Genomic DNA, 11066 nt, shown 5'->3' with positions numbered 1-11066 from the left:
TCAATACTCAATGTCCATCGGTTCACTGATTGTGGTTTCAACCGTGTATTGAGCGGTGGCATCACTAGTGGTTTCACTGGTGGATTCACCGTTTTCGGCGGAGAAAGCACAAATTGCGTCATTGTTGACGTGGAAGTACGTGTGGAAGAATCCAAATGCACTATGACTAGAATCCGAGAACAGATATTTCAAGCGATAAGTGATTACATAAATTGTTTCATCGACGCTCTACCGGGCCTGAAAGTCACATTTAACGCTATCTGGGCGTTTGATATACGCTCCAAATGCAGCCCTACAGTTCCCTGTTTCAGACGCTGTTTTAGACTACACTGTATTCGGAATCGACCCACGAAAACGGTTAAATGCCCGGCAGGAAAAACGGGTCAACATTCGACAAGAATTCTTCGTATTAAAAAAAAGACACACAGGCTGAAACTTTTTCTACACACTTCTATCCATATTGTCACAGTATCCGATATCTCGTTGTACTGTGCGATGACGTACTATTCGGTATGCTATTGTCACGTGGCCGTGACGTCAAAGAACACAGTAGCGATACTGTGAACGACAAAACAAACTTTTATTGGGCGAACCTGTGCCCACAAAACAGGCTACACTTATAGCACAACGACAGCGGCGAACACGCTCGGCGATCATCGAAAATCTGATCAGCGGGTCAAGCGCGTCGGCTTTTATAGAGCAGTCATCGAATGTTCCAGACTAATCGTTCGGACCCGCGTGCCTTCCACAAAGTTCTACACCATTCGCGTTACGCGATGAAATCAGATAACACAAGGTTCGGCGACAACAGACAGCCGGGTAGAATCATCGATAACTTTCCAGAAACATCGGATACATTCAGGCGCGTCCCTCGCTGTGCGATTACAGTTGTTAAGGGGCGAAACGTAGTCGCCCGATAAAGATAAGTACACGTGTCACTATTACTGACTGGCCTACCTAGCCTATAGAAAAGGGGTATGCAAGTACAAAATGTAGAAAGAATAGTTTCCTCAATACTACATTTTAGTAAGGTGATTAAGCATTTGAGTGACATTTACGACCAAATGAGTGTCAGCCAGATTGGTACACACTTTCGATTTTGATGGCGCAGCATAGCCCAAGTCGTCTTTGCGCTTTCGATTTTGATGGCGCAGCATAGCCCAAGTCGTCTTTGCGCCAATAAACCCAATTTAAGTAACTTTTGATTAGGTGTACAACTTCTCTTTTCTCGCTTTTAGTGTGATGAAGGGTGTTGCTTCGTATGACGTTAATCTTGTTTGTATGTACTGCTCGTTGTCATGTCATTGATTATGACCATCTCGTGCTCACAATATATTGTAAATAGTTCCTCTACATACAACATTTTATTAAATCCATTGAATACCACGAAAACAAAGGCGCAGCTGCTGACAGGTATAATTCTGGACTGTAAATCTGCTGATCGTAAGTTCGGACCCTCGAGGCTCAATAAGATTCATTTTGTAATTTTCTCGCAAAGGATTTTGGATTCCTTCGACGGCATCGGGAGACCCCTCTGTAAAAAAAGAAAAAAAAATTATGGCTATTTGATTTTTGAATTAAACTAGATGACCACGGAAGCTGAGGCTGGTGAGCGATGCAGGAGTAATGAAAGTAATCACAAAGAGTTGTACAAGTATAGCATGTGATTAGCAATCGTTCTCGTCCGAGCGACTTTGATGGCTGTCATAGAGCGTTCATTGCTCGTTTCAAAAGCTCTATACCGCTTGGCGCTTCCTCTGGTGGTGCTACCTAACTTGGTCGTTGAACTCTTTGCCGAGCGGCTTCTCACGACTAATAGAGATAGCTGTTTTTCGTGAAACGCCCCTAAACCAGAGGCCGCACAGCGGTTTAGAAATCATGAATCCAAACTCAAGCTAAGGTTTCTCTTGCCCCAGCTTGATCAGAGCCGATCACCAAGGGTGCGTTTAAAAGAGTCGATAAAAGATTCGCAGAAGCTTCCTGGTGCATTCGTGCGTATATGTGAAACGTCAATGAGCGTTTCAACCGTTTCGAGATGCGAGCTTCCGCGACCAAAGGAGAACCGATAGGGTCAGAATTGTTCATGCGTTCCATGCCTGCGTCTTTAGGCACTTCGCAATAGTACTGAGTCTTCGACTATAGTTAGTACATATCTATAGAATATGCGATGATGCGAAATTAACGAGGACGTAAAGACGCGTGCAGTGTATACAACAAGAGGCGAGGCCTGCGAATAGTAAGAACCTTACGGCTTCAACTTTGCCCATTTTCCCACATTGTCGCAGTGAAGAGAAGGGTAACACAAGACACGCCCGAACTCGGGAAATACATCCAACCATCGTAATTAAGGCAGCAGTAGGATAACATTCCATCAGCCTCGTATATAATGGACAGACAACAAATAGGATGTGCCTCAGTGTCTAGCGGTATTAGGTCGCACAAGTATAGTGCGGGGAATTTGGTAATTGACATTTATATACACGCCTTCCCATGGCCATGAACCCTCGTACATTCCTTCCTCATAAATGTGCCTAGAGTGGAGCGTCCTCACACTTGTTTAAGTTTGTAGACCCGAATTCGGTCCACGAGGCGACGATGGCACCTGTCACACAAAGCTCCGTTACGCTTGATGCGCGCGGTTGCCTTCATATTTCTGTTGGTGACCGGGAGACACTAGGCTTAACACTTTCCCAGCTCGTAGCATGCCACCATATAATCAACGCTGGAGTGCTGCTATCCTGACGCACCAGTGGTTGTCATGAGTAGAAACGCGAGCTCTCATTTCGCATGTGAAACGCTGCGCAGAATACGTATTTTGATGAAGTAAGATATACTACGCGTTCCGCGCACAAAAAGATAGAGAGAGGGAGAGCAAGTAAAGGGTGACGTGTGATACATTGTGTTCTCGTTTCTCGAGGCCTGCTGCCGCATCATCGTCAGTGCATTCGCCAGACGCCGAGGAAGTGTAGCAAGAACAGTGGGCAGCACTCCCACGCTCCCTCTCGCACAAGATGTGCATCGTCGGAAAGAACCTGCGGCGACAATGTACGGTACTCCGTGGCTTCAAGTTGAACACAAAGAATCTAGGTGGCCGTACCTAGAGTTTGTTTCCTGCGCACGTGGCCTCATCTTAGCATACATCGATCTGTCAGGTCCCGCTAGACGGCAGGTGGAGTGCGAACACGCGGCCGTATGGTGCGCCCGCCGACTGTCCAATCAATCACATGCAGCTTGTCAGATACAAGGAAGCCGGCCACCGGCGCGGCGCTGTAACGAGCCCGTTTAGGCGCGCTTTTCCGCACGGATGCGGTTGGTGATAGACTGGGCGCCGGAGCGGACCGCCTGGCTACACTGTCGGCGTCCCCGCGCGCACAGCCACCTTGGGAGAGCGCCGCGGAAAGCAGCCCATCAGTTGGCCGGAGATAAGAGTCGTTTTATCCTTGTCTCTTTCTTGTTTGGTCTCAGTGTACTACAGTCTTTTTTTTTTGCCACATGTGTTTTCGAAGGGGTGGGTCCCTTAGCTTCGGTTGACGGCCAGGCCCATACACAGTTTCAATTAGGCGCGTTTCCACGCGGTTGGTCAAGTAAAAGCGATAAGAAACATGCAGCATTACCCCCCATCCTATGTCAACGTCACATACGGGGAAAGCTAAGAACGGCCATAATTATATGACCTTGTCATTATCAGAGTCTTTAGTCGAGGCGCGATGGGTTCCAGGCAAGGAGGTCATTTACTTTTCATGGAGCCAAGATATGTGGACACTGATTTGCTAGAGTGCTCAACACAAGAGTTTATTTCGTCCCCTTCGATAGTATAAAATAGCTGTGACACGGTCAATAAGTAACAACAGGCTTCTGTGACGATAAGATTTTCCCGAGTGCTACAAAGCAGTACAGTTTTCACGGCTTCATCTTCATTTCTACGAGCATTGGAAGCCGGATGAGGTAAGTTGGTGAATATGCTTGGCGGCTGAAACGTTCTCTAGCTGACGGTAGAGCTGCCGTACTAAAGTTTGATGTTACGGTCTTAATTCCTTTTTTTTAGAGTGCTACTTTAGCTATGCCGGCTTTGCCGTCATGTGCGAGAAAAATGGCGTTTGCAAGCGACTCAATCACAATGGTGATCATTGTGCACGAAACCATTAATCTCCGTGACGCTTTAAAGGATAGCAAGAAAAGAAAAAATACAGAAGGCATTAGGCGGTAGTTCTCACGCGTCGGTTTTCTTTTTAAGCAGCGCAACAATTCAAAGAATGTCTTTAAGATTTCTCTCACGTTCTGAAGGTCTTGTAGGTTTCAAGTGCGCCGTACAATTAAACGGCGAAAAGGGTTCTTTTCACAAGTACCACCTCCGCATGTGGCCAGTCGCTGTGCCAAAGAATAAAAAGGAAAAAGAAAAAGCTACGCCTAGCCTTTCGGAAGTCTATATAATCATTCATCTTGGCCGCAGCGCGTCTTGCCCGACGGCGCTGCGTTGTCCAATGTATGCTTGCGCGTGCGCGCCGTGTCCAGCCTATTCCGCCTGAGAAGCGGCCTTTCTCGAGCGAAAAGGGTACTACGGGCCAACGACCGGTATTAACTGCTACCCCGTTCTCCTGGCGAGTCCTTCTCCTCCCGTTCTCCGAGTGGTGCTCCACTTTCCGGTCCTGACCAACTATATATTTTACCTGAAGATGAAGGAGCTCAAGTGCTGGTAATACACTCGACTTTCGTTAACTCGGCACGAATTAGTGCGCATTTTTCTTTCATTGGACCGAATTCGGTATGACGCATGGACGTCTATGCTGCCCAGTTCCTGATGGCATAGCGCCGATGACGAAGGATGAGTCTAACAACGCCAATAACGACAATAAGCACCACGGCTGAAGTACGAACGGCACTGCGCCTCGCGAAATGGTTTATTGGGGAACGCAAAGTATTTCGGCCGCACTTCGCCAGCCAGTATTGGTTTCACAAAATCTTCTGCACAGTGCCACGTTCCGGTCGTGGAAAATTCGTTATTTGGTGGAAGCTTCGGGCGCATCTTTTAATTAGAACTTCTCCTAACGGTAACCGTTTTCGCGACTTTCCCACCATAGAGGAATTAATCAAAAGTGAACTGTCATTAAGACTGAGCGTAGCTGGTGCAAGGCCATAAATCTTTTTGGTATTGAAATGAAACGAAATGAGATATAACCACCTGATAATTATGACGGCTACTCCTGTCTACGCCGCAGTAATAAAAAACAATAATGTAAGATCATGATCATGATCCCAAGTTGGGTAAATCAAAACATGAATAAAAGTAAATGAGGTCCCAGTGCTGTCAGAAATATGCAGATTCATGACGCCGAAGAAAAGGGAAAGTACGCTTTCCTGTAGTATGCACTGCACACTGAGTCTCAAAGAGCTTAAAAAGCATATACCTATATGATGTTGCGATGTGGTCCGAAATGTACAGGTGCGCAGATGAAAATGATACACAGATGAGCTAAAACACACAAACCGCAAATGAAGTGTGAAAGTGGGCTGCTCTAATCAAAACGCATACGCGTGAGGATAACATAAAGATGAGGTAAAACGTGTACGCGCGTAGAAAAAGTTATAATGGGCTGTACTACACAAACCACTTTCTTACTGCAGCGCACTGCGTCGCAGAACACTCACTTTCTGCGTAAGTAAAACACATCAGTGCGGCATAGCTGGCGTATGTCGGTATCCTCATAAAAATGTTCAAGCCTGTTTAATGCCTTTCTCTATGCTGCCTTATATTTATTTATTTATTTATTTATTTATTTATTTATTCATTCATTCATTTTAAATACTTTCAGGTCACAAAGGCACTACAGAAAGGAGCGGGGGAAAAATATCAAGGCATGCAGCAAAAAAAAAAATTACAAGGTGTTTTGTAAAGCGATCTTAACTTGTAGTCGTCAGTTATGCTGGCGATGGTGGAGGGAAGGTGGTTCCGTGTGACACTTGTTCTTGGAACAAAAGAGTCCTTACACAATTTTGTGCGACAAGAAGGTAGACCCACCTTGAAGCGATGATCGGTCCTTGAAGATATGTAATGAGGTGGATGAGACAGAACGTCCTTCATCTCGTTTCATAAAATTTCATAAAATCATAATAGATTTTATGAAAAAGGCTGTATGGCAATGGACACATCAGATTGGCGACTGACATAGGTCGATGGGGAGAAATTCAGCGAAGTTCTTATTCTAGATGCCTTCTCTGCTTAGTAGGTCCGCAGACGACTGTTGTCTAGTGTACTTACTAGCTTTTGGGACATCTGTAACTGCGTGTGGTTGCCTGACGTACAACCACATGCTAAGTGGGATCGGCCAGCAAGAAGTAGGTTTCAGTCAAGTTCTCGCATATTACATTTGACGATATCGTACAGTCCCTCACAACATCGGGACTGGTCACTGGTCATCGGGTGAAAAAGCAAACTCTGCCCCATTGCATCAAAGCTGAGAGTTTTTAGGCTCATTCTTTTACCTGTTCTTTCCGGAATAAAACATATACAGCTTCGATTCTGCGCTTGGCGTCATCATCTTCTAGAGTTTGTTAGAATGGGCGGTGGGCAACGCCACGCCTGTAGTGAACGTTTGCTCATCGCTCACCATTTAAATGATAAACAAGGGGCGATGGTGGGAGTGATTGGAGGGTGCGCACATGCACACTTGGCGCAAACGTTCAGCCCGCTCTGTTAGTCCGTTTCTCTGTGGGCGACCCATGGCTGTTCGAGTATGCGCGATTTAATTACCAAGACTGCTGGATCTCTCATGCCATCAACGGAGTTCCACTGTCCGACACCACAGTGTGCGGTATGCCAAGACGGCTGAACGTTTTCCAAGAGACATTGATTGTGCTGCCTGCGACAAAGGAACAGCCTCAATCCCCTTCGTACGGGGCTCTGCAACTACTAATGTCATCTTGCCCTTAACTGGTTCCGAATAGTCAATGTGCCCGTGCAAAGTATACGCACGGACACACTTTCCGCTTTTCTCATCGCTCCTCTTACTTCTTCTTTGAATTCACAAGCGACGAATATAAATAAACATTCGTTCCCCTGCATGGTCGCACTGCCATGTGCACTACCGGTGCGGCGTAGCCGCTGTCCATCGTGGGCTGTCCATGGTGGGCCCGGTGACTGTACCTTGGTGCAGTTCGCTAACCGCTTTGCTTTCGCCATGCAGATGGTCGCCTATCACATCTACAACCTGCTGCTGTCTGTTCTGGCATGCGCATCCTCGAGTGCGTCGTCAGTGCAGGCTTCCCCTTGTCACGAAGACGGAGCGGCCACGTGCAATCCTTTGCCTGGTTCCCACATATCGCCATCTCCATCTGCCTCACCGTTTGAATGCCACCTACCGGTCCTGGAGCGAACTTGGAAAGATTCATCGCCATCGACAGCCCTACCAGCTATAAAGCAACAACCACCGTCGACGCAGCTCTGTGGGCCCGGTGACTGTACCTTGGTGCAGTTCGCTAACCGCTTTGCTTTCGCCATGCAGATGGTCGCCTATCACATCTACAACCTGCTGCTGTCTGTTCTGGCATGCGCATCCTCGAGTGCGTCGTCAGTGCAGGCTTCCCCTTGTCACGAAGACGGAGCGGCCACGTGCAATCCTTTGCCTGGTTCCCACATATCGCCATCTCCATCTGCCTCACCGTTTGAATGCCACCTACCGGTCCTGGAGCGAACTTGGAAAGATTCATCGCCATCGACAGCCCTACCAGCTATAAAGCAACAACCACCGTCGACGCAGCTCTGTGGGCCCGGTGACTGTACCTTGGTGCAGTTCGCTAACCGCTTTGCTTTCGCCATGCAGGTTAGTCAAACATATGCACTTTTTGCTAAAAAATCAAGCAATTATCTTCTGGTACAGCTCCCGAGCCCACGGTGCTGCGTCGCGATTGCCACTGAGTGCATTCATGTCATCCGTCTGCTACTAATCATATCTGGTGACGTCGAGACTAACCCTGGTCCTGCCAGCCTTGACACTGTACTGGCCGAATTGCAGAAACTAACCGCAGGCCAAACAACACTTGTGCAGGAGCTAAAGAGCCTGAAACTGCAGCTGACCACCACAGACAAAACAATCAGTGACCTGAATAAGCGCATGACCGACTTAGAGGCCCATTATCAGGCTCTCATGCCTCTACGCCAAGACATAAAAATACTGCAGACAACATCAACTGAAACAACTCGCCTAGTCACAGCGTTAGAGGCCCGTTTCGACGACGCCGAAAACCGATCTCGCCGCAATAACCTGATCTTCCACGGAATTACTGACCCCACTACAAATGAAACATTTACTAAGTCTGAAGAATTAATAATCCAGATCTGCCGTGATCACTTACAAACCGACATCAACCCCACAGATATAGAACGGGCACATCGCTTAGGAAAACACACCAAAGATCGAAATCGTCCTATAATAGTAAAATTTGCACATTGGAAAACGAAAGACGCCCTTCTGTCAAAAGGCCGAATGCTGAAAGGAACTAATTATAGTGTAGGTGAAGATTTCTCTCGCCTGACTCAGAAAGCACGGAAGGCCCTTTTGCATTTCGCCAAATCTAAATCACTTGCATACTCTCTACGCTATAAAACTTTATACATTGGTCCTAAACGATATGTTTTTGATGATTCATCTAACTCTGTAAAAGAAATTCTGTAGCAATCATCCCGTCCTCTACAAAAACAGAATCAACCAGAACTTGCACCTAGAAAACATCTTTCGTTTTCCGCAGTATTTACTAACGCACGTAGTTATCTCCCGAAGCGCGAGCTTATATCTAACATCGTATCATCAACAGGCAGCAACTTGCTCATTCTAACAGAAACCTGGCTACACAATGACGTCACTGATACCGAAGTTTTGGCAGAGCTACCCGACTTCCAGGTTTATCGAACTGACCGCGTAGGCACAAGGGGCGGTGGCGTTCTTGTAGCAGTTCACCGGCAACTTTTGTGTTCATTTATTAACATTGCATCAAAACTCGAAATACTATGGCTACTATATCGCACATCACCACTTACAGTGCTGCTGGGGGTTTGCTACAGGCCTCCACATGCCACTCCTGAATTCTGTGGGGAGCTCAATAACAATTTAATACAACTAACGACCATCTACCCTAATGCCTCCATCTTACTTTTCGGGGACTTTAATTTCCCAAACATAGACTGGAGCAACTTAACATATTCTTCAATAGTAGGTCCCCCAGAGACAAGGAATTTCATTGACATTTGTTTGAACTTTAACCTCACACAATTAGTTTCGGAGCCAACGCGTGTCACACCAGAATGCGCAACCATTCTGGACCTCATCCTGACTAATGATCCCAGTACCCTCTCATCAATTACACACCTTCGAGGAATTAGTGACCATGAAGTCATTCATGCTACTTTCTCTTTTCCTGTAACACCAAATAAGACACATAAGAAAACTATAAGGCTTTACGAAAAGGGTGACTATGACGCAATTAACCGCGAACTTGAGACCTTCTTCCCCACGTTTGAAGCCGCGTATCGCAATCGGTCAATATTCCATAACTTGTCGATGTTTAAGGATAAGCTAACAGATTTGGCTAACAAATATATTCCTAAAGTTCACATTCGCCCCAATAATCAAAAACCTTGGTTTACTAACGCCTTAAAAAAACTAGAAAATAAAAAGAAACGTCTTTACCGAGTGGCTACAAATAACGGGAACTCGCTTCGATGGGAAATGTACTACAAAGCTGAAAGCGAATATCTGATTGCGATCCACAGCGCAAAGCGTTCATTTTATGGCACTACACTCCCAAATTTACTGCGCACTAACCCAAGGCAATTTTGGCAAGTAATAAATCCTCATCCTGTTCACACTATTTCGCTCACAAATGACACACACGAGACAATTACCGATACTGAATGCGCTGACACTTTTAATTCCGCATTTGCAACAGTATTTACGAACGAAATCGAAACAAACATTTCTTTACCTTTGTACAACATTGAAGGTCACATGCCATGCATCACATTTTCTGCTGACGGAATTTCGTCCATAATTCAGAAGACTAAGCTATCATCGTCATTTGGCATTGATGAAATTAACTCTAAACTTCTAAGAAACACAAGACACATGGCTGCATCATACTTATCCTTACTGTTCTCACAGTCACTTTCTTCAGGAAACATGCCGGGTGATTGGAAAGTGGGAAGGGTCATTCCAGTCTACAAAACCGGTAACAGGAATTCCCCATTAAATTATCGACCCATCTCACTAACAAGCGTGCCGTGCAAAATCATGGAACATGTCATCTACTCTCAAATCATTGCCTTGGACAGTAATAACTTTTTTCACCCTTCACAACATGGTTTTCGCAAAGGTTTCTCTTGTGAAACTCAATTAGCTATTTTCGTTCATGACTTGCATACTAACCTTGACATCAATGTACAAACTGACGCAATCTTTTTAGATTTTGCAAAGGCATTTGATAAAGTATCCCACCAACTTTTGCCACTAAAACTTCAGCTGTTGAACTTGGACCCTAACGTTCTAATTTGGATAACTGAATTTTTGTCTAATCGCACACAAATGGTTTTTATAAACGTTATAACCTATCAAGTCCCCTCCCAGTAACCTCTGGCGTGCCCCAAGGATCTGTTCTTGGTCCCCTGTTATTTTTAATATATATTAATGATTTACCTCAGTGTGTCTCCAGTAATATACGCATGTTTGCAGACGACTGCGTCATCTACCGCTCTATCTATAACTCATCTGACCATACCACACTCCAAAATGATCTTAACAGTGTTTTAGAATGGTGCAGCAATTCGCTGATGACCCTTAACGCCAAGAAATGTAAATTCGTGTCCTTCTCCCGCCGTCGCAACCCTTCCTTCTTCCCATATGAAATAAATACCACACCATTAGAATCAGTACAATCCTATAAATATCTAGGTGTAACCCTGTCTCACGATTTGTCTTGGCGCGCACATGTCACTAGCATTATCTCTGCAGCTAACAAAACCTTAGGTTTTCTAAAACGGAACCTACGGCAGGTCCCATCAGATTTAAAATTACTAGCAT

At 45.7% G+C, this 11066-nt stretch overlaps 1 protein-coding gene across 1 annotated transcript; it reads left to right on the top strand.

Moving 5' to 3' along the window:
- Positions 1-7193: 7193 nt before the first annotated feature.
- On the top strand, positions 7194-8669 carry LOC139054945 (uncharacterized). Its single transcript, XM_070532671.1, has one exon. It carries the CDS (start codon positions 7494-7496, stop codon positions 8667-8669), a length of 1176 nt encoding a protein of 391 aa, XP_070388772.1. The 5' UTR covers positions 7194-7493.
- Positions 8670-11066: the final 2397 nt, after the last annotated feature.

The sequence above is a fragment of the Dermacentor albipictus genome, chromosome 1 (genome assembly GCF_038994185.2).
Source record: "Dermacentor albipictus isolate Rhodes 1998 colony chromosome 1, USDA_Dalb.pri_finalv2, whole genome shotgun sequence".
Taxonomy (NCBI): Eukaryota; Metazoa; Arthropoda; class Arachnida; order Ixodida; family Ixodidae; genus Dermacentor; species Dermacentor albipictus.
Note: the sequence above shows the minus strand (reverse complement) of the source record. Positions and strands in the feature narration are given on the sequence as shown.